General features: G+C 48.4%; 2 protein-coding genes across 6 annotated transcripts in view; both read left to right on the forward strand.

Moving 5' to 3' along the window:
- CD99 (CD99 molecule (Xg blood group)) overlaps nucleotides 1–13,571 on the forward strand; it is a 48,692-nt gene extending 35,121 nt beyond the window's left edge. The window contains exons 9-10 of one of the 2 annotated variants that reach the window (XM_075999217.1): nucleotides 7,988–8,044; nucleotides 9,668–13,571. In XM_075999217.1, coding sequence (XP_075855332.1) covers nucleotides 7,988–8,044; nucleotides 9,668–9,693 — 83 coding nt within the window. In that variant the 3' untranslated portion in view covers nucleotides 9,694–13,571. Of the gene's footprint in view, nucleotides 1–3,821; nucleotides 6,427–7,987; nucleotides 8,045–9,667 lie in introns of those variants that run through there. The other variant, XM_075999218.1, reaches the window with a different exon arrangement.
- Nucleotides 13,572–20,981: 7,410 nt separating this feature from the next.
- XG (Xg glycoprotein (Xg blood group)) overlaps nucleotides 20,982–24,064 on the forward strand; it is a 43,843-nt gene continuing 40,760 nt past the window's right edge. Inside the window, exon 1 of one of the 4 annotated variants that reach the window (XM_075999585.1) lies at nucleotides 20,982–21,282. In XM_075999585.1, the coding sequence (XP_075855700.1) occupies nucleotides 21,222–21,282 (61 nt within the window). In that variant the 5' untranslated portion in view covers nucleotides 20,982–21,221. The remainder of the gene's footprint in view (nucleotides 21,283–24,064) is intronic. The other 3 variants (XM_075999584.1, XM_075999583.1, XM_075999582.1) reach the window with 3 other exon arrangements.

Here is a 24,064-nt window from a genome sequence, read left to right on the forward strand (position 1 = left end):
AATTTCCTGAAAATCTCTGGGGCCGACCCGCATTGGATTCTAGACTCGAGAAGCATTTTTATCTCTTCGTACCTGGGATTTGTGGACCCCTGGGATCTGGGGCTGCTATTCCATATCCCTCTCCCAAGACTGACGAAGTTGCCAGAGCACCCCAGGGTCTTGGCGGGCTTGACTTTGTCGGAACTTTGGAAATAGAATTGGGAAAAGGGAAAACAAATAACTGCTGTGCATTTTATCTCTTCCCAGCCCCGGGGTTGGCCTTGGGTTTGCAGTGTTTTCTGCATTCCTTGCAGGGGCTGGGTGGGCATGGGAAAGGAGAGCTCTCACTCGTTGGCAATAATTTATTTGGATCGTTTCAAAAAATACACACATCTTTTCTGAAGAATCAGCTTAGGGAAGTCCAGGATTCAATCCGTGCTGCCGAAGAGATTTTGTACGATCTTTTATTCTTCTGAGGCCAAATTAACATATAAGGTCTAGCTTTAAATCTCAGTTTGCCTTCCAGTGTTCGTGGCATTCATTGTCTAGGTCTTCTGAAAACACACGACACAGAAAGGCCAAACAAGTAGAATACAATGAAATAAAATAAGAAATAAATCAAATCAAATATAAAAATATAGTATAATCTTTAAATTTAATTATATAGTATTTATGTGTAAAATATTATTTAGTTCAATTATATATTATCTATATAAAATATTATATAACATATTAATATAATTATGACATATAAATAAAATAAATTTTAAAAATCAATAAAATGAAACAAACAAAATAAAAATATAAAAATATTATAATTATAATTATTTAGTGACATATTATGTCATTAAATGACATATTATGAATCTAATGAATAATTATAATCAATAATGACAATAATTAATTCATTGATTAATAATTATGTAATATAAAATAAAATATAAATCACATGAATATATGTCATGTATAATATGATAAAAATGTAAATATATTATTATAATTAAAAATTATAATACATAAATATAATTATAATGAAACTATAATGTTATACTATGAATATAATTGTACATCATATATTATATACTTAAATATAAGTAGTCACTATAGTATACACATAAAACCATAATAAAAATTACAATATATAAATTAAGTAAATGACATAAAATAAGGTTATTTTAAAAATAAATAAAATGAATACGATAACAGAAAATAAATAAATAAAATAAATATAATAAAGTAAAGTAAAATAAAGTAAAATATAGAATATGGTAAAATGGAAGCGGGCTGGCACTCCACATTTGCGTAACTGGGCACTTTTGTCTCCAGTCACAAAAATGCCTGACGTTAGCGCAAGGGGACACCAGGCGTTACCCTATAAACGCCAGGAACCTAACTGTTTTGAAAGAGCATCTCTCTGCCACTGCTCTCCTGCACATCCCGGTTTTTATGCCCCCTGAAATTCGAAGCATCCTTGGCAGTCTGTGTCCCTGCCGTGGGGGCTCCGTGCACAGCTAGCCGTGGGGTCGAGGCACGGGGGACAGGAAGGTGTCAGAGCCCCGGCGCGTGTGCAGGCCGCCCCACGGTCTCCGTGACTTTGACATGCGCCAGCCCACAGGTCTGGGCGAGCCTGGCGATCGCCTTCCCTGCAAGGGTGTGCGTAGGGAGGGCAGCACACACAGTCTCGGGGAGACCTTATTCTGCAAGAGCAGGCGTGTGTTCGTACACGGAGAGAGGCCGGTTGTCCGGGAGTACCCTGTCTCCCCGAAAATAAGACCTACCCACAAAACAAGCCCTGGTAGGATTTCTAAGCATGTGTGCTGATAGAAGCCCTACCCCGAAAATCAGCCCTACTGGTGGGCGTGGCTATGAAAACCAGCCCTAGTGATGGGCGTGGCTATGAAAATCAGTCCTAGTGGTGGGCGTGGCTATGAAAATCAGCCCTAGTGACGGGCGTGGCTGCGCAGCGCGTCTGCACAACCCATGCGTGTCGTTGCGGAGCGGGAAAGAACACGAGCAGCCCTTCTCATCCGCCCCGTGATAGCTCTAGTGCTCGACAGGAAGGATCGGGGCCGGTGGCTCTAAAGGAAACAGAGTCGCAAGACATTCAGGATGGGATTCGGGGTTTGCAGAGTGAGGATGATGTTCCAGAAGAAGACGACTTCACTCTGTTTGAATCAATATGGATGGTTGTACCGTACTTGAAAAAAATAACACATCCCCTGAAAATAAGCCCCAGGGTGTCTTCTTGGGGAACAACAAATACAAGACCCTGTCTTGTTTCCGGGGAGACTCGGTGGGTCGTGGCGCTAACACTCGTGGTGTCTGTTCAGTTTGCATCCGAGTGGGTGTGGGACAGGCAGGTGGGCAGGCGAGGCTCTCCCACACCAGGTGCGCTGATCCACTTGCCCTGTCTCGCTGGATGTTCCCCGAAGGGCTTCGGGGCGCCGTGTGGAGCTACGTACTAACGCTTCCCCCGAGCGATCCCGCAGCTCTGGGCCTCACTTCCGCGGGGGGGTTGGTGCCGCCGGAGCTGCCCTTGGTGTCCACACGCGTGACGCAGGGGACTGTCTCAGCCGCTGCTGCCGTGGGCTCGAGGCGGGGTGGCGTCTTTGCTTGTGTGTGTGTGTGTGTGTGTGTCTGTGTGGTGGCTTCAGGAAACTAGACCGGATACTAACGACATGCAGCCCGGCTTTGGGTTGTCTACACTTGGTGTGAAGGGCGCTGTGGCCTGCTGCCTGCGGTGGCGGCTGCTGGTGAGCTCGGACCACGGCCGGCGGGGAACAGCGCCCGGCGCTGACAGCGGTTTCAGCAGGTTTTAGGTGGCTGACTCATGCTCCTTCTCTCCTTCTCTCCTTCCTTCCTACTCTCCTTCCTTCCTTCCCTCCCTCCCTCCCTCCTTTCTTCCCTGCTTCCTTCCTTCCTTCCCTGCTTCCTTCCCTCCCTCCTCCCTCCCTTCCTTCCTTCCTTCCTTCCTTCCTTCCTTCCTTCCTTCCTTCCTTCCCTGCTTCCTTCCCTCCCTCCTCCCTTCCTTCCTTCCTTCCCTCCCTCCCTCCTTCGCTCCTTCCTTTCTTCCTTCCTTCCCTCCTTCCTTACCTCCCTCTTTCCTTCCCTGCTTCCTTCCTTCCCTCCTTCTTTCCCTCCTTCCCTCCCTCCCTCCCTCCTTCCTTCCTTCCCTCCCTCTTTCCTTCCTTCCTTCCCTCCTTCCATCATTCTCTCCTTCTCCCTCCCTCCTTCCCTCCCTCCTTCCCTCCTTCTCCCTCCTTCCCCCCTTCATCCCTCCCTCCTTCTCTCCCCTCCCTCTCTCCTTCCCCCTTTCCTTCCTTCCCTCCCTCCCTCCCTCCTTCCTTCCTTCCTTCCTTCCTTCCTTCCTTCCTTCCTTCCTCCCTCCCTCCCTTCCCTCCCTCCCTCCTTCCTTCCTTCCTTCCTTCCCTCATTCTCTCCTTCTCCCTCCTTCCCCCCTTCGTCCCTCCCTCCTTCCCTCCCCTCCCTCTCTCCTTCCCCCTTTCCTCCCTCCTTCCCTCCCCCTTTCCCTCCCTCCCTCCCTCCCTCACTCCCTCCCTCCCTTCCTTCCTTCCTTCCTTCCTTCCTTCCTTCTTTCTTCTCTCTCTCCCTCCCTCTCTCCCTCCCTCTCTCCCTCCCTCCTTCCTCCCTTCCCTCCTTCCCTCCCTCCTTCCTTCCTTCCCTCCCTCCCTCCTTCCCTCCATCTCTCCCTCTGCGCCCCGAGCATGGCTTTCTAACCCCTCCCCGCCGCTGCCCATGCCCCGGCACACACCCAACACCGACCTGTCCCGAGTTTACTTTTTTATTCCTGTCTTCCTTTTCTCTTCCACCCTGCGTTCCAGGTGCATAGAAGACCTAGGCGTGAGCCGGGAGCCGTGTGCGAGCCGACAGCGCCCTGACCGCTAACCGCTTGTCTCCCAGGACGCAGCCCCTGCACCCGTCACCCTCCTCCTGCCCGCGGTCACCACCGGGACGCACACGCCACGCCTCGGGTCCCACGTGCCCGGCCCCTCTCGGCGCACGGAGGCTCCTTGCGTTCGGTCATGTCGTTTTTCGCTGTGCCACTGCACAGGTGGCCTCGGTCAGCGAGGAGAAATGCGGATGTGTTCTCGTAAACGTAAATGCAGCATAAAGAAACGGGGTGGGCGGCTTCCCCGTGTGGGTGACGTTTGTCCCCACGAGGTCTATCCCTGAGCAGGGAACCGGCCGGCGGCCACCTCTCCCTGCGGCATCCTGGGGCTCAGTGCGGGGTTGCTTTGCAGGAAAGGAAGGTGAGGGGACAGACCCCTGGTGGGATTCCACGCTGCGTCTCTGTCTCTCTCCGTTTCCCGTAGGGCAGCCGTTCTCAGCTCTGCCTCTCGTCTGTTTGTGCAAATGGTTACCCGCCTCGGTTCCTAGGGGAAAAATATATATGTGTGTGTGTGTGTGTGTGTGTGTGTGTGTGTGCACGTGTGTGAGCTCACGGGCTTCTCCTCTTAAGGTCTGTGCGGCATGGGTGGGCGGGCAGGTGCTCCTCACACCTGGGCAAGGTGTCCTGGGGTCCTCCTGACAGGTGCGTGTCACACCTGCTGTTCCTCCCTTCCCAATGCCACCCTCTGCTCTCGGGCACCAGTCTTCTTTTTTTAACTTCTCTTATTTCGTACTTTTTTTTTTCTTATTTCTTTATTCTTGCTTTCTTTTACTTATTTCTTCTTGTTTTCTTTTTACTTTGTCATCTTTCTTTTGCTTTTCTTGTTTTTCCTCGTTTTCTTCTTTTTTCTTTCTTTTTCTATCTTATTTTTTATTTACTTTTTCTTTGTTCTTATTTGTTTTACTTATTAGTTATTTTTTTCCTATTTCTTTCCCTTTTTATTTCTTTTACTTTCCTCATTTTTTCTCATTTATTTTTCTTTTGATTTCCTTTACTGATTATTTATTCATTATTTTTTCTTATTCTTTACTTTTATATTTGTTTTACTTTTCTTGTTTTTTTTTCTTAGTTCTTATTTTCTTTTTTCTTAATTCTTTCTTTTGCTTATTGTGTCTTTTTTTTCTTATGTCTGGCCTTTTTTATTTCTTTTACTTGTTATCTTTTCTCATTTATTTTCTTTATTCTTATTTCTTTTACTTATTATCTATTCATTTCTTCTTATTTCTTTTTCATTTCCTTTACTCTTCTTATTTCTTATTTTTCTTCTTTCTTTCTTTTCCTTTATTATATCTTTTACGTATTACTTACATCTTGTTTTTTTTTCTCGTGTCTTTCCTTTTATTATTTCTTGTTTCTTAATTTCTTTTTTGTTTCTCATTCCCTTCACTTTTCTTATTCCCACCTCTCACAGAAATGAAGCGTAACCTCTTTCGCTCTCTCGTGGCGGAGTGGTGGTTCAGGCTGGGACCGGTGATTTCATCGTGATGCGAGCCCCAAATACTGACTCCGGGTGGGGGGACGTGGTCTCCTTCTCTTGGAAGGACGTGTCTGAAGGTTTCTCACTTCTGATCCGATGCAGCCTGTTCCCAGCGATCCCAGGAATAAGTCCGAGTCGGATCCCTGTGTGTGTCCCCAAAACATCAGCCCTACCTGTGCTCAAACAGAAAAGAGTACCGGTGGCAGTGGTCGCTGGGTGTGGACTGCAGATTGGTCCCAAGTGCGTGTCATGCAAATGCGTGTGTATGTGTGTGTGCATGTATGTGTGTGTGTGTTCACGGAGCATAGCCACCCGTTACAACCCCATGGCTTTGCTAGACTGTTCCAACAGCTACAGATGGTTATCACCCTTTAAAAAAAACCCTGAGAGTCCATGTGGTGCTTGTTTTTCCATCCTTGGGACACTTCACTTAGTAGAATGGGCTCCAGCTCCATCCAGGGTAACACAAGAGGTGCTAGATCACCGTTGTGTTTTGTGGCTGAGCAGAACTCCATGGTGTGCATAGACCACATGTTATTAATCCACTCACGCATGGATGGGCACTTGGGTTGCTTCCACCTCTTTGTAGTTGTGAACTGTGCTGCTATAAACATTCGAGTGCAGGTGTCTTTATCATAGAATGTCTTTTTTTTTTTTGTTCCTTTGGGTAGATGCCCAGTAGTGGGATTGCTGGATCCAATGGTAGATCGACTTGTATCTCTTTGAGGTATCTCCATACTACTTTCCACAGAGGTTGCACTAGTTTGCAGTCCCACCAGCAGTGTAGGAGTGTTCCTCTCTCTCCGCATACTCATCATCAAATTGGTTTTAGCCGATCAACACCTAAGTGCACGTATAGTAAGAACATTCATTGTGTGTTGGGCAGGTGGCAGGGGGCAGGAGGGGATGGGCATATATACACTCCTAATGGGTTTGGTGCATACTGCCTGGGGGATGGACACACTTGAAGCTCTGACTTGGGCAGGGCATGGGCAATATTGTAACCTAAGCATTTGTATCCCCATAATATGCTGAAATAAAAAAGAAAAATCCCTGAGAATCGCTCTAAGTTGGATTCTAAGACGCGGCGTGCTTGGTGCTCTAAGTTTTGACGGGAGGATGACCCAGGGCGGCGGGGGCTGGCGGGGTGGTGGTGCCTCCTAAGCATGCCGTTCTCCTCCTGAGGGGTCCGGGTGTTGGAACTCTTGCCCCAGCTAGCTTTGCTCTTGTGACATTTTCTTGTTTTCTGTGGACTTTTTCCCTCCCACCTTAAAAGTAGCCAGATTTTATATAATGTTTCATAACATTGAAAGAGTAAAAATAGTATCTTTCTGCCTTTTTATTTTGAGCATTTGCTTGCTCTTTTTTTTTTTTTTTTGTAGGGAGAAATTCTTTCACCTCTGAAATGACTGCAAATTGCAAATTTCTCACCTGTGTTAACCGTCTTCTGCCTGCAGGACACATGGCATTTGTGACTGACATTTTCACAGACCTTTCTGAACACTCACGTCTTTGGCTCTCTCTCTCTTTCTTTCTTTTTTTTTTTTTTAAATAATCTTACGACTGTGGCGTCTTCATGCAGCTGTCGTGCACTGGGTCGGGTAGACCGGTTTCCGACCACGCAATCGGTTTCATGCACATCTCGTCACGGAAGGTCGTGCGACTGTACCACGCGCACACGCACACGCGTTTATCGGACCACGGATGGCACGGTTTTGCAAATGTGAAAGTCTCGTGAGCGGGCGAAGCGTGGCCACCCATTCCGTGAGCGTGGGCTGGTTGCAAGCCCCGGGCGCCTTCCCAACCACGCTGGGAAGAAATAAACGCATTCTGTCTGTGCATCTCTTAAACCCGTTTCGAATTCCGTCGGCTTAAGCTGCGAGTCGGGAGGGAAGCTACTCCGAGCGCATTTGGGGAGATCACTGCGTTTGCGTCCGGGGCACGTTTGAAAGATTGTGAAATAGAGGCGTGGAAATGAAAACAAGAGACGCCGTGGAGCGGGGTGTGTGTGTGTGGGGGGTCATGCTGGGTGAAGAAGCCCACCAGGCTGCAAGACACCCCGTGGTGCTCCGGTGATGGCCGGGGCAGCCCTTAGTGGTCCGAAACTCCATCCCTCTCCTCCTCCTCCTCCTCCTCCAACTCCACTTCCTGGCACGATGCTAGATTCAGGGTGGAAGAGGAAAAAGCACATCCCCTTTTCAGTTCTAGGTGCTGAAAAGATGCCAGTCTGCGGAGATTGCCTTCATGGATCGTTACTATTTATTTTTTTGATGAGCTTGGAGGGCAGGCAGACGGAAGTGAGCATCTTGTGTTCACAGAGACGGCATCGTTTAGTAAGAGAGGGATCTCCACGTGCAACCGTTAAAATAGAGAGAAACAAAAGCTGGGTTCTCTCAATCCTTGGGCCGCCCGTGGAAAGAGCCCCAGCAAGTCCTCGCTCATGAGCGCTGGGATCCACGAGGGGTCCACGGAGGGCCCTGGGTTTCAGGGTGGAGACCTCTGGCCCCAGACAGAGCTAGGAGCGTCAGCCTTGGGAACCCCGGAATGTGCTCTGTGTGCACTCCACGGGGGGTGGCGTCTGCCGTACTGAGCTTCTCCGGGTCTTTTTCTCTCGCTTCCAGCGGAACAAGGCGAGGTGGACCTGCAGAACCACCGGAACACCAACGCGGAGCCGGCTGGTAAGCACGGGGTGGACGGGGAGCGTTTCCCTTGTGTTCCTTTTGCCTATGCACCCGGCGTCAGGGTTAGGGTTAGGGTTAGGGTTAGGGTTAAGGGTTAAGGGTTAGGGTTAGGGTTAGGGTTAGGGTTAGGGCTAAGGGTTAGGGTTAGGGTTAGGGCTAAGGGTTAGGGTTAGGGTTAAGGGTTAGGGTTAGGGTTAGGGTTAGGGTTAAGGGTTAGGGTTAGGGTTAGGGCTAAGGGTTTAGACTAGGGTTAAGGGTTTAGGATCAGGGTTAGGGTTAAGACTAGGGTTAAGGGTTTAGGATCAGGGTTAGGGTTAGGGTTAATGGTTAGGGGTAGAAGGTTTAAGGGTTAGGGTTAGGGTTATCATTAAGAGTTAATTTTTAGGATTAAAGGTTCGGGTTATCGTTAATGGTTACGGGTTAGGGCTTGGGTTAAGGGTTTAGGATCAAGGTTACAGTTAGGGTTATAATGGTCAAGGGTTGTGGTTAGGGTTATCATTAAGAGTTAGCATTAAGGATTAAGGGTTAGGATTAGCGTTAAGGGTTAGGGTTAGGGTTAGCGTGTCTTTCCTACACCCTCCAATGTTGGATTTCCTGCGTTAAGGTGTTCCTTTAATGTCTAGTTGCTTTCAAGGGGATTCAAATGGGAGATGACATATAAAGTCCTCAGGGTTGGAGATTTCATAGAAGACCTAAATATGCCTGCATCTCTCCTGAACACAGTATTGATTTTAAAAACTACATTTCTTTACGTGTTTTATTTATTTGCAAGGTGCCAAGCTACCTGTTTCCCCAAGAGAGGGGACGTTTATTTTATCCGACTGCTGTGTCATTGACATGAGTTTGTAATGCAATTTTCTAAACTGTTTTGAATTAAAAAAAAAAAAACTAGAGATGTATATGGAAAGTTCAGGTCTAGTTGAGGGTCTCTCTTCAAATCCAGGAACTATGTTTAAAAGGAGCGACTGTCTTCAATCTAGAAGGGAGATTTTTTTTTTTTTAACCCGTGTTACCTTGCATGGTGAAGTCGTCCTGCCGCATGGCCAACACGCTGGTATTTATCTACCGGCAGGGCCCCATCTCAGCAATGGGTTTGTTCTTCCCGCCAGCAAATTCCGAGGGGAAATCTCACCGTCCTTAATCCTCCTATCCAAATCCCACCTTCTCCCTCCAAAATATAGTTTTAGGACTGTCACGCGTGAAATAAAAAGTTCTAAAACTTCACGTGAATGAAGCGGAAAATCTCAGCCCCGCTTCCCTGTAGATTAATCTCAGATACCACATCATTTCGTTTAGAAAATTTATTCTGAAATTCCGTGCATCGTAGACATCTGTTGTTGTCTCCGAGAAGTCTTTGATAGAGAGTGCCTTCTTTCGTTGTCTTTCCCGGTTTCCCGCGGTAACCATTTCTTTCTAGCTGTGTACGGGATCGTTCAGTGAAATTTACTGAGTTGTTTTTTGTTTTTTTTGTTTTTGATTTGGGGTTTTGCTTTTCTTGGCGGTGAGTTTTGAGCTGAGTTATCTGATACGGAAATGGAGCGTGCTCACTCCAGGAAGCTTGTCCCCGTGGGTCTGTTTGTGGAACCGGAAATGACTCTCGTTTCTCTCTGCCGTTTACAGTTCAGCACACTCTCCTGGAGAAATAGAAGGTGATAGTCGGGGGAAGCAGCCCGGCCGCCGGCGACAGGACCCTAACACCTGCCCGAAGCTCCTCCCAGAAAGGACACCTGCCCGCGGCGGGCAGAGAGGGCGAGGCCTTTTGTAGGTTCTCCGTGTTAATCTCCAGATGCGCTTTGCCTGTCACCTCTGGGCAGACCGTGTTTACTAACGATGAGCTTGACCTCCCGGTGGGGACTCGCGCCGCGCTCTCCACGGCCCTTGCGGGGGGTGTCCCGTGTGATGTGAAAGCCTGACCGTGACCAAGTCCCCCCCCCGTAACTCAAATATCAGCCCCGCCAAGGTGCCCCGACCCCAAACCCTCGGCCGTTCACAAATGGCGTGTGCCTTGAACACGTCTGAGACTTCCACGACAGCATTGACCTTTTTTATCATTATTATTATTATTACTATTAAATAGAAGGTAAGCCTTCCGTCGCTTCTCCTTAAGACCTCTTTCATTTGCGAGGACATATATTTTTTCATATCAGGAAAAGAAAAACAAATTTAGAAACCACATACTTTTTTTTTTTTTTTTTTTTTTTACATAAATGCTTTGCCCCGGGCATGTATTTTGAAAAAGGCTGCAGAAATTAGTGGGGAGCGCTTTGAGTTCCCTTTCCTGGGGCTCCAAGACGCGTTACCAACCTAAGAGCTGGTTCTCCATTTCTGAGATTTTTGCTTTGGACCCTTTCTTTTTTACAGTTGTCCTGCCACATGGGGACAGATACTCCTCTACATCCAGATACTCTTCTCCATCCACATACTCTCCTCCATCCAGATACTCTCCTCCATCCAGATACTCTTCTCCATCCAGATACTCTCCTCCATCCAGATACTCTCCTCCATCCAGATACTCCCCATATCAGATACTCTTCTCCATCCAGATACTCCCCATATCCAGATACTCTTCTCCATCCAGATACTCTTCTCCATCCAGATACTCTCCTCCATCCAGATACTCTTCTCCATCCAGATACTCTCCTCCATCCAGATACTCCCCATAGTCAGATACTCTCTTCCATCCAGATACTCTTCTCCATCCAGATACTCCCCATAGTCAGATACTCTCTTCCATCCAGATACTCTCCTCCATCCAGATACTCTTCTCCATCCAGATACTCTTCTCCATCCAGATACTCTCCTCCATCCAGATACTCTTCTCCATCCAGATACTCTCCTCCATCCAGATACTCCCCATAGTCAGATACTCTCTTCCATCCAGATACTCTTCTCCATCCAGATACTCCCCATAGTCAGATACTCTCTTCCATCCAGATACTCTCCTCCATCCAGATACTCTTCTCCATCCAGATACTCTTCTCCATCCAGATACTCTCCTCCATCCAGATACTCTTCTCCATCCAGATACTCTCCTCCATCCAGATACTCTTCTCCATCCACATATTCTCTTCCATCCAGATACTCCCCATAGTCAGATACTCTCTTCCATCCAGATACTCTTCTCCATCCAGATACTCTTCTCCATCCAGATACTCCCCATAGTCAGATACTCTCTTCCATCCAGATACTCTTCTCCATCCAGATACTCCCCATATCCAGATACTCTTCTCCATCCAGATACTCCCCATATCCAGATACTCTTCTCCATCCAGATACTCCCCATATCCAGATACTCTCTTCTATCCAGATACTCTTCTCCATCCAGATACTCCCCATAGTCAGATACTCCCCATATCCAGATACTCTTCTCCATCCAGATACTCCCCATATCCAGATACTCTTCTCCATCCAGATACTCTCCTCCATCCAGATACTCTCCTCCATCCAGATATTCTCTTCCATCCAAATCCTCCCCATAGCCAGATACTCTTCTCCATCCAGATACTCCCCATATCCAGATACTCTTCTCCATCCAGATACTCCCCATATCCAGATACTCTTCTCCATCCAGATACTCCCCATATCCAGATACTCTCCTCCATCCAGATACTCTCCTCCATCCAGATACTCTCCTCCATCCAGATACTCTCCTCCATCCAGATACTCCCCGTATCCAGATACTCTCCTCCATCCAGATACTCTTCTCCATCCAGATACTCTCCTCCATCCAGATATTCTCTTCCATCCAAATCCTCCCCATATCCAGATACTCTTCTCCATCCAGATACTCCCCATATCCAGATACTCTTCTCCATCCAGATACTCCCCATATCCAGATACTCTTCTCCATCCAGATACTCCCCATATCCAGATACTCTCCTCCATCCAGATACTCTCCTCCATCCAGATACTCTCCTCCATCCAGATACTCCCCGTATCCAGATACTCTCCTCCATCCAGATACTCTTCTCCATCCAGATACTCTCCTCCATCCAGATATTCTCTTCCATCCAAATCCTCCCCATAGCCAGATACTCTTCTCCATCCAGATACTCCCCATATCCAGATACTCTTCTCCATCCAGATACTCCCCATATCCAGATACTCTCCTCCATCCAGATACTCTCCTCCATCCAGATACTCTCCTCCATCCAGATACTCCCCGTATCCAGATACTCCCTGTATCCAGACAGTCCCTCTGAATCCAGGTTCTCCCTGCATCCAGATACTCTCCAGCACCAGATACTCCCCTGGGCTTCATATGGGCTAACGCCACAAGTTTGGTATAGCTGTTTGTGCAGCTTTTACAAACAGGTTGAACTGTTTTGGCGTGAGAGCTGGGTTTAACACGGGGGGTAAAACCGCTTTGTGGCCGAGGATGTCCTTATGCACTTTCTAACGGCGCGCAGTTAACCACCGGAAGACTGCGCTCTCCCCTGCCATTGATTATGAGGTTTCCCTGTTCAGGGCAGCGACTGCCTGCCTTGCCTTGCCGGGCTCCCCCCAGCGCAGGCCTTTCTACCCCAGCTTGCAGAGGGCCCCCACGGCCTTTGGGGATAATCTCATACAGCATATAAAAGCCCTGGTATTCCACATGGGATGCATGTCATTCTTTAACTCACCTCCGCCGAAAAATGAGGGCGTCTCCAGTATGGCCCCTCACGGCACGGGCAGGGGCAGGCTCGCCTAAAGCTCTTAAAATCGTTATGCAGAGAAGGGCAGTTTCACAGGACGCCTCACCTCGTCCCTGGCTGGTGCCCACTGTGGAAGCAGAGTTTCACGTGACCATTTCCCCAAGCAAAGGTGGGGGTGTCACACACCTCTGTGAGCTCCGGCACAAATGCCCGGACTTGGGGAGACAGGTGGGGTGGAGGCGTCAGTCATGCATTCCAGGTCTTCCCTGCTTCTAACCTCGGAAACTGCACCTGGAACTTCAGGGAGGGGCACCTGGCCAGTCCCCAAGCCATATCGAGCATGCCACGCCTTCCCACACCCCCGGCATTCTCGAGATATGGATGGGCACAGTCGCCTGGCTCCTTTTGGCATTGGAGGTATTCCTTCTGACTTTGACGCCGCTAAAAACTTGGAGTTTGTGAAACTGGGTGGAAAAAAACCACGGGAACCCTTGGCATTTATTTGTCTTATCCATGCATTGCTTATTCATTCAGCAAACACCTCTTGAATGCCACCAGGGTCACCTCGCCCAGTGAGCAACAAACGCCTCCTTACAGGTTGGAGAATGGGGTTCCTGTCCTCCTAAAGCCATCACCAAAGATTGTCTTTGAGGTCCGATTCTGCACATCGACTTGCTTTACATTAACAAAAAGATACATAAAATCTGTTTTTTTTTTTTTTTTATAAATCACTCTGTGAATAACATCGGCCCTTTTGTAAGTGCTGTAATTCTACTATCCACAGAGATGGCTCCTGCCACAGAAAGCAGAATAGTAAAAAACATGGTTTTCATTTTCAAATATGTCAAATTATGGCTCACTTACAAATAAATCTATCCTTTTAAGAAATACGCCAACGAGGCTCATTTTTTTTTTTTTTTAGGGGTGGGGATGGGTGTCTCTCGTCTTTGTTGGTCGTTTTAATTCCACAGGGACACAAAACTAAACAGGTGACTTTAATCAGAAGTGGATGCTTTGAAAAACCGAGTTTAAATGATGTGGCTTGTTGGACCGTTAAATGTTGCGGGCAAAAACAACTGCTCGTCTCCTCTTTGGGAACTTCTGTATAAAGAAAACAGTCCAGCGGTTGTGGGAATGAAGGTATAAAGAAATTTACTTAAGAGCTAACAGGAGACAGAACGAAACACTCCAGGAATTTTCCGAATACTAGTGTTACATAGTTTTTCCTAAGGTGATTGCTAGTATAAAGAGCCCATCTGTAACTTCTTAAAGAAAAACTTCACCTCCTATAGGACTTTGTGCGACTTATTCCACAAGCCTGCACTGAGCTTCCACCTGGGGCAGTATCCGGAAACACAGAGATGTCACTGGAAAATTGTGCATGGTTCCTTAAGGTGTTTAAATGCCACTGCATAGATTTCAACAAAGGACTGGCTTCTAATTCTTCAACATCCTTTAAGACTACACAGAAAACCTTCCCACCTGTCCTAGGTCGTGGGGTCATTACTTTACTTTGCGTATTATTTTCACTTTGCGTATTCTCATTTTGTCCAATAATTTTTATAAAAAGATGAATTAGCTTTGTCATTTCTCAATTGTTAAGTCGTGAGTTTCTTCCGTCTACAGTTTTCTTGGGATTAATAATTTGCCACCTGCCGTCCCCATAGACACGACTTCTTGAGTTGAATGTTTAATATTCCGTTTATTTTCATTCTTCCGTATTTAAACGTACAGGGCTCTAAGTTTTCCTGTGAATAGTGGTCAAGGCATTCCCTCATTGTAATCATGGGTATTTCCTAATGTTTGCCATTTTCGGTTTGGGTTTCCCGTCAACCCAATGTTGAAAGCTTCTAAAACGTCTGCGTGATAGTTTTGCATAATTCCCTAGCTTTTAAAATCGATTCCCAATTTTATTGCCATATTTTGGGAACAGACTCTTGTCTGTCTTTTTTCTTTTCTTTCTTTCTTTCTTCTTTTTTTTTTTTAACAGTTTCTCAAAGCTCGCTTTGAAGTCCAACTGTGACTTTTGGGAGCTTGTCCCATGAGTGTTGAAAAGGGGCTGTATTCTCGCTTTTTTAAGAGCTCAAGGGTGTGGAAATTAAGACCTGTTTTGCTCCCTCCCTCAGCTTTCTCTGCGAGTCCCCCCGCATTTGGTCTGCCCAGGTTTGGAGAGGTGATGTGAAGTGTTTTCCCCAACCCGCTCCTGTCCCTGGAGCCCGCGTTTCGTACCGCCATCCGGCTGTGGGAAAGTGACCTGGCCACTTGGTGCCTTGGGGTCACTCTGCAAGACAAACGTCACCAGCACTAAGAACCACACGGCTTGGATGTCGTCCGCAAACTGCCACGCAACTGCACACCTGGCCGCTGCCCGTGTTCGTACATCCCTCACGCTAACGATGGGCTTATATGTCTAAATGATTTTTAAGAATCAAAGAACAGTTTGATAGTTTGTGGTGCATAAAGAGTAGGTGAGACTGCAATTTCAACGTCCATAAATAACATCTGCTTGGCTCTCACGGACACACGGCCGTCGGTTTATATAATCACGAGGGACCCTGTGTGCAAAGAGGGACGGACGTATTTACTATCTGGGCTTATACAGAAAAGCTTACTGAATCTTGTCTTCATATCCCTAAAATTCTTTGTTTTTATTTTTTTGGAGACAGTCTCACTCTGTTGCCAGGGCTAGAGTGCCGTGGCGTCAGCCTCGCTCACAGCAACCTCAAACTCCTGGGCTCAAGCAATCCTCCTGCCTCAGCCTCCTGAGTAGCTGGAACTACAGGTGCCACCACAACACCTGGCTGATTTTTTCTATTTTGAGTAGAGACGGGGTCTCACTGTGTTGCCCAGGCTGGCTTCAAACTCCTGGCCTCAAGTGATCCTCCTACCCCAGCCTCCCAAGTAGCTGGGACTACAAGCATGCACCACCATGCCCAGCTAAACTTATATATATATATATATTAGTTGTCCAGCTAATTTCTTCCTGCTTTTTTGTTGTTTTTTTTTTTTTTTAGTAGAGACAGGGTCTCCCTCTTGCTCAGACTGGTCTGGAACTCCTGAGCTCAAACGATCCTCCCGCCTCGGCCTCCCAGAGTGCTAGGGTTACAGGCGTGAGCCACCGCGCCCGGCCAGTATCCCTACAATTCTTACAATGTGACGGAAATGTTAGCAATTAAATTTTGCACCTTCATTTGATCTGCAAGGATTTCCTGAATCGAACCGTTTTAACCTAGCAGTTTCTGCTGCTTGAGAAACCTTTTTTTTTTAATCTATGGAGGTGAAATTCAGACATCCTAAAATTAACCATTTTTAAATCGAACGGTTCAGGAGCATTCAGTACATCCACAATGTTGTGTGTGTATGCGACACAGTTTAACTCCTCAGAAAGGAGACCTAGCTAAGCTGCTGTTGCAAAGTACCGCAAACTCAGGGTCTTAAACCGGTGGCCCCCAACCTTTTTGGCACGAGGGACGGTTTTCACGGAAGACTATTTTTCCACGAACCAAAGAAGGGTGATGGTTTTGGGATGATTCAAGCGCGTTCCATTTATTGTGTGCTTTAGCTCTATTATTATTGCATCGTAATACAGAATGCAACGATTATGTAATTGCTATGATTGCAGTTTGGGGACCCCTGGCTCAAACAAGGGGAAATCCACTGTCTCACAGGTCCGGAGGCTGGAAGGCTGAGGTCAAAGGGTCAGCACTGCCCACCTCATTCCAGGACGCCCTCATCTTTAGTCTCGCTTACGATGACCCTCGTTCCAAGCAAGGTCACATTCCAAGGACTGGGGCTTAGAGCCTCAACATGTCAATTCGAGTGGCATAACAACCCGTACGCAGGACGGTTTGCCCTGTTTCTTGTGCATTTATTTATTCCACTTCTCAGAGGAGTTCAAAGCTTCTTACACATTTATTATTCTTCCCTACTGCTTTGGGATAGGTGGCTTGGGAGGGTTCATACACAAGTAGGGGCGGATTAATGAGACGCCGTCACAGATCTGCAGTGGAAAAAGCAGTAGCCCCTGCAAACACAGGATTAATCCCTGGGCTCAGCTCTCAGGCCCGATCTCCACGGCGATTTGAATGTAATGTCAATTTTCGCTAGTTACGGAAAATGCCTCAGCCTCAAATGATACATGAGCTTTCTCTTTGTGCAATCTATTTTTGCCTTTTTTTTTTTTTTTTTTGTAGAAAGGAGTCAAAATAAAACAGAGGGTAAAAACTTCCAGAGTCAAACTTAGAAGCCACATGCAGGTACAGTCCAGCCCATCAAGGAGAACTGACAGGCACTTTGGAAAGGACCTCAGGGATCATCTCCAATCCTACTCAAGAAGTGTAGGATTTTGTCCCAGTGCAAATCCTCCTTGGAGGAGAAAAATGTAAGCAACCGTGGAAAAAATACGTGCATGTAATTCAGTACAAAGATCAAAGTGTCGGCGTTGATGCGTAAGATATATCACATATATCCTGGTAGTACCAACAGTCCGGTGAGAGCTGTTGTTTTGAAGACTGGGTGGGGCTTACTTCTGTGTTAGAAGAAAAATGTTTTGTGTCCCCAGAGATGTCCACGTCCTAATCCCATGTGGTAGACAGAATAATGTCCCCAGAGATGTCCACCTCCTAATCCCATGTGGTGTACAGAATAATGTCCCCAGAGATGTCCACGTCCTAATCCCATGTGGTAGACAGAATAATGTCCCCAAAGATGTCCACGTCCTAATCCCATGTGGCAGACAGACTAATGTCCCCAGAGATGTCCACCTCCTAATCCCGTGTGGTGGACAGAATAATGTCCCCAGATGTCCACATCCTAAACCCATGTGGTAGACAGAATGATGTCCCCAGAGATGTCCACGTCCTAATCCCATGTGGTAGACAGAATAATGTCCCCAGAGATGTCCACGTCCTAATCCCATGTGGTAGGCAGAATAATGTCCCCAGAGATGTCCACATCCTAATCCCATGTGGTAGGCAGAATAATGTCCCCAGAGATGTCCACGTCCTAATCCCATGTGGGAGACAGAATAACGTCCCCAAAGATGTCCACTTCCTAATCCCATGTGGTAGACAGAATAATGTCCCCAGAGATGTCCACATCCTAAACCCATGTGGTAGACAGAATGATGTCCCCAGAGATGTCCACTTCCTAATCCCATGTGGTAGACAGAACAATGTCCCCAGAGATGTCCACGTCCTTATCCCATGTGGTAGACAGAATAACATCCCCAGAGATGTCCATGCCCTCATCCCATGTGGTAGACAGAATGATGTCCCCAGAGATGTCCACTTCCTAATCCCATGTGGTAGACAGAACAATGTCCCCAGAGATGTCCACGTCCTTATCCCATGTGGTAGACAGAATAACATCCCCAGAGATGTCCACGCCCTCATCCCATGTGGTAGACAGAATGATGTCCCCAGAGATGTCCACTTCCTAATCCCATGTGGTAGACAGAATAATGTCCCCAAAGATGTCCAAGTCCTAGTCCCTGCAGCCTGTCCATATGTTACCTTTCGTGGCAAAAGAGACCCTGTAAATTTGAGCTGAAGACCTTGAGATGTCCAAATGACAGTGGATTATCAGGGAAGCAGCAGAGTCTCGGTGGGGCCAAGGCCTTGTGGTGGCAGAAACAGAGGACCAGAGTAGGGAGTCTCATCTGGGAGTGGCCAGGGCAGCCGGCCCCACCCCACGCTCCTGCGTTTCCAGCCTCACCCTCTTTGCCTTCCCGCTTGTCGGAGGAGCCCTGGTTGTAAGACCCCGGGCGTCTGCCTTCCCTCGGGTGAACCCAGCCGGAGAAGGAGCGGACCTAACATAACTTGCAAGAGTTCCTCTCCTTCCCTCACACACTTTGCATTGCTCGTTCTGCCACGGAACGAAAGCGGGACACAGACAGAACCGACCTCGGGCTGCGTGACCTGGCTCTGGAACGCAGGCGAGCTGCAGAAGCAGAGCGGGAGGCAGTCCATCCACGCTGGCGCCCGTGCACTGTCTATTCTGATGGGCCGCAAAGCGACAGAGCTCTGTGTCCAAGCGCAACGGCATTTGGATCAACTCTCCTCTAAATCTCTCCATGAAGAAGTTCTGCTTCACTGGGGAGAAGATTATTTCCAGGACGTCGACCTCCTGAGGTGCCAGAAGCAGAGCCGGGCATGCTGCCAGATTGATGTCAGTGCGTATGTCTTTTCCGGACCTGTCCGAGGAAAAGGGCGGATGCTGGGTAGTCTCTCGGAGCGTGGAGAATTGGTCGTAGTTGGTGTCTGAGCCTGCCTGGGCTGCTCCACCAGCACCGTGGCCTCGGGGGTTTAAACAACAGGCTTTTATCCGCTCATGGAGGGGAGGCTGGGAGGCTGAGGTCCAGGCACCTGCGGCATGGGTGGGGTCTGGGGAGGGCTCTTCCTGCTTTGCACGCAGCCGCAGTGAAGAGGAAGGGAGAGATCGCTGGTGTATCTCTGTCTTCTTGTAAGGCATCTAACCCCATCATAAAAGCCACAGCCTCAAGACCTCCTCTCATTCTAATTATATCCCAAAGCCTCCATCCCCAAATATTAATACCGTGTTTCCCCCGAAAACAAGACCTACCCATAAAACAAGCCCCGGCAGGATGTCTAAGCATGTGCGCAGTAGAAGCCCCACCCCGAAAATCAGCCCTGGTGACGGGCGTGGCTATGAAAATCAGCCCTAGTGATGGGCGTGGCCATGGAAATCAGCCCTGGTGATGGGCGTGGCTATGAAAATCAGCCCTAGTGACGGGCGTGGCCATGGAAATCAGCCCTGGTGATGGGCGTGGCTATGAAAAATCAGCCCTAGTGATGGGCGTGGCTATGGAAATCAGCCCTGGTGATGGGCGTGGCTATGAAAATAAGTCCTAGTGATGGGCGTGGCTATGAAAATCAGCCCTTGTGACGGGCGTGGCTATGAAAATCAGCCCTAGTGATGGGCGTGGCTATGGAAATCAGCCCTGGTGATGGGCGTGGCTATGAAAATAAGTCCTAGTGATGGGCGTGGCTATGAAAATCAGCCCTAGTGACGGGCGTGGCTACGCAGCACGTTGGCACAACCCGTGCGTGTCGTCTAGGAGCGGGAAAGAACACGAGCAGCCCTTCTCATCCGTCCCGTGGTCATGACAGCGACTATCCCAGAGGTGACCGGAAAGGTGCGGGCAGCCCCACCAACAAGGTGGGCTCCCCCTGTCGGGTCCCGGCCGTCCTGTGCGTGCTGCAAGCTGAGGCTTTGAGGGGAAAATGACACATCCCCTGAGAATAAGCCCTGGGGTGTCTTCTTGAGGAAAAGTAAATAGAAGACCCTGTCTTATTTTCGGGGAAACAGGGTAGCACCCTATTGCAACGGTGTAAGGTTTCAACGCATGCATTTGGAGGGACAAAAATCAACATTCAATTGATGGCCGTTGACAATACCCGTGGCACCTGCTGAAGGTGGCCCCAGAGTGGCCCTCCTGCGTCTCGCCTGTACCCGACGCCTTCCTCTGCTCACATACTCTCTCGGTTCCTTCCAGCCCCTTCATCCATCCTGGCACGACCAAAGTGGAGGCACCTCCCCTCTGCCAAAGCCTTTTCTGCAACCAACCTGAGTGCGGAACCTCCCAGGTACCTCAAGACCTCAGCGTGCGTCCCCCACATCATAGAACATTACGCTGCCGGGGACTGGTTCTAATACTCGTGTTTCGCTCTTCTCGGCAAACCTCTCTTTGTGCTTCCCCGATGCATGCCTGGAGCCCAGCACTTACACGGCTCGTTGTGCGTAGAATGTTTGTTGAATGAATGCATGAACTTGTCTCATGTTGAGCACACGCAGGAAACGAAGACCCCCCCAAATTTACAAGTCTGGAGCTTCCGACACAAAGCGGCGGGTGTCACCTGCCGTCTCTGGCTGTGCTGTGGCTGCTTGGGCAATCTGCTCTACCACCTGTGAAAATACACCGGCAAGGAGAGGTGCTTTGAAGTCACAGTTTGTCGGTTGCTGAAGAGAAGAGGTCAACTGAGGTCTGCGCCCACATCTGTGCGTGAGCTCCGGGCACCCCTGCACTATTGTCGCCCTGCAGGAGGGGTTTTAGGAGGGACCGCAGGTGAGCACCGTCTTACCTGGGTTTGGGGCTGGTGCCTGTGAACCTGTGGGCTCCCAGGGCCCCAGTGGGCGGAGTCGCCGAGCCGGTGCGCCTGTGCCGGCTTCTGGGCGCTCACTGGCGCTGGGTAACTTCTCCGGTTCCCCACGCTCCTTCGAGGGCGTGGGAGGGCTGGCAGGGGCCGCCCAGGGAGGCTCGCCCAGGGAACGTCGCCGCCGGCTGGGCGTGCACCCACTTGCCCCACGGCTTCCTGGCTGCCGAGTCTGGAGTCCCAGCTTGGAGCCCATCTGTGTTTTGGCAAAGAGACGGGCCGCTCGGTTCATAGTTTCCACTTGGAGACGTCAGCTCTCTGCTCCCTCCAGGCTGGGAGAACGGAAGTCAGCAGCGGGAGGGTGGGGTGGTGGCCGGGTGGCCCCCAACTTGCCCGGTTGGAGAGCAATCCGTCAGCGAGGGAAACATGGAGATCCGGTGGGGACTGCCGGGTCTGGCGCTCCTGTGCTTTCTGATGCACGCACGAGGTAAGGGGCGTTTGGCTTCCAGGGAGCGCTGTGTGGGCGTTGGCTGTTCTCGTGTTGCTTTAAAAAAAAAAAACAGAAAACACCTCCTTCCCAAGGAGTTTCTGTAAAGCGAACGGCTGTTAGGAAAGAGACCAAGAGCTAGGGATGGCAGAGAGCAGAGAAGAACCGGCGGGTGCCCCAACTTGGGCTGTGGGGATCAGATCCAGAAAGGCAGGGCGTGAGCTAACAGCAGCTCTTAAATATTTGCCGAGTTTCCCAGTTTTGATGTCCGTGCCCCGAGCAGTTCAAAACGGGCCTCTCCTACGCCATGATGTTAAGGGCGTGTGCGGGGATTTGCACGATTTCTTTCTGATTTTAAAGACTCGTTCTGACGGTTTTTCCATACGGTCGGTCGACATAGAGTTGGGAGCACTGGAGGCTGGGTTTGCCTGGGGGGATTTTCTAGGCTTTCGCCAAATGCCCCACGGCCCCTTCTTGCAAATTAAAATCGTCTTGGGTTGTTTACGCTCAACACTTCAGTGCGAACTGGCAGGCTTTTCTCTGGCAGACTCCTGGATGGAGGTGTTTTTGTTGTTGTTGTTGTTTGTTGTTGTTCGTTGGCAGGACCTAGTTAAAGGACTATCATGAGCTCTTGAGGTATAGGATTCATACACCAATTACGTTTCTCTGGTCACTTTAGTGTTGGGATTTCAGACGGTGGAGCACTCAGGGGAATCTTAGGAGGGAGAAGTGTCGCTGCAGTTGGGAATGAGAAGATTGCCTTCAGATGTTTCTGAAGCGGCACTTCCTGTTTATCCCGTTTAAGGACTTGGATGGTATTAATGCAGGAGTGGGTTGTTTATGGGTGGAGGTGATGTCGGGTGAGATTTTGGTGCTCTGAGCTCAGGATCTGCGGTGAGACTTTTCTGACATTCTGTGTTCGCTTAGACACCATTGCCCACGTGGAAATCATTCGGTACCTTCTGTTTGTAGGGAGCTATTGGTCCCTAAATTGACCCAGGGCAGATGTAGCAGATGCAGAAATGTGCAGCAGTAAACTGCCCTCCCAGAGAAAGACTTGCAAGCGTTCATTCTCCTTCGTGTTCATTGTGGTAGGAGCCCAGGCTTAGCCATATCCCCTTGGGCAACTCAACCTCTGCAATTCGTAGCACACAGACAGTTCCTGACTTAGGATGCGTTGGTTTATGATTTTTTCTACTTTATGCTTGTGTGAAAGAGAAACCACATTCTATATATATATATATATATAAAAGACACCTGCACTAGACTGTTTATAGCAGCACAATTCACAATTGCAAAGAGGTGGAAACAACCCAAGTGCCCATCAATGCATGAGTGGATTCATAAAATGTGGTCTGTGTACACCATGGAGTTCTACTCAGCCACAAAAAACAATGGTGATGTAGCACCTCTTGTGTTATCCTGGATGGAGCTGGAGCCCATTCTACTGAGGAATGAACTCTGATTTTTTTTTTCTTTTGCTAAAAACTCCTTCCTAAGGAGGCCAGCTGGGTCAGGCTGACAAACAGTAAATTCCCACTAAGCGGCTTTTGTTAACCAAACGAAGCAGTGGTTTACTTCCTGATTCTGGTATGGCATTAACATCACCTAAAAGATAAGAAGCCCCGGTCTTAACTCAAGCATCCTAGCAGATGCCAATCATAAATTTAAAATGTCTTAACTCAAGCATCCTAGCAGATGCCTATTCTTAAATTTAAAGCATCTTAAAATACCCTAGCAGGCGCCTATTGTAAATTTAAAATGTCCTCCTGTCTGGACCTCCCAGAGTGCTCACACCCTTATCTTAAAATAAGCATATCCTTTCTGGTCTTCTAGATAAAGTCTGACTCTCTCAGCCATTTGCCAGCCAAAGAATCTTTAAACCCACCTATAACCTGTAAGCCCCCACCCCCTTTGAGATGTCCCACCTTTTTGGGCCAAACCAATGTATGCCTCTCCTGTATCGATTTGTGGCTTTGCCTGTAACCCTTGTCTCTCTGAAAATGTATAAAACTGAACTGTGACCCAGCCACAGCCAGCCCACTTGCCCAAGGCTTCTTTTTTTTTTTTTTTTTTTTTTTTTTTTTTTTTTTGAGACAGAGTCTCGTTTTCTTGCCTAGGCTAGAGTGAGTGCCGTGGCGTCAGCCTAGCTCACAGCAACCTCAAACTCCTGGGCTCAAGCCATCCTCCTGCCTCAGCCTCCCAAGTAGCTGGGACTACAGGCACAAGCCACCATGCCCGGCTGATTTTTATATATATATATATTAGTTGGCCAATTAATTTCTTTCTATTTTTATGGTAGAGACGGGGTCTCGCTCAGGCTGGTTTTGAACTCCTGACCTTGAGCAATCCACCCGCCTCGGCCTCCCAGAGTGCTAGGATTACAGGCGTGAGCCACCGCGCCCGGCCTCCAAGGCTTCTTGAGAGTGGCTCCGGGTCATGGTCCTCAAATTTGGCTCAGAATAAACTTCTTTCCAATATTTCAGGGCTTGGATTTTTCCGTCCACACTACTAAGTGCAGTATCCCAAGTATGGAAAAACAAGCACCACATGGACTCACCATTAAATTGGAACTAACTGACCAACACTTAAGTGCACGTATAGTAGTAACATTCATCAGGTTTCGGGCAGGTGGAGGGGATGGGTATATTCACACCTAACGGGTACTAATGCACACTGTCTGGGGGATGGACACAGGACAAAAGCAGTTTATGTGACCAAATGGTTTGTACTCCTGTGATACTCTGAAATTAAAACAGTAGATAAATTTGTGTTAAAAAAT

The sequence above is a fragment of the Microcebus murinus genome, chromosome X (assembly GCF_040939455.1).
Source record: "Microcebus murinus isolate Inina chromosome X, M.murinus_Inina_mat1.0, whole genome shotgun sequence".
Lineage (NCBI taxonomy): Eukaryota > Metazoa > Chordata > Mammalia > Primates > Cheirogaleidae > Microcebus > Microcebus murinus.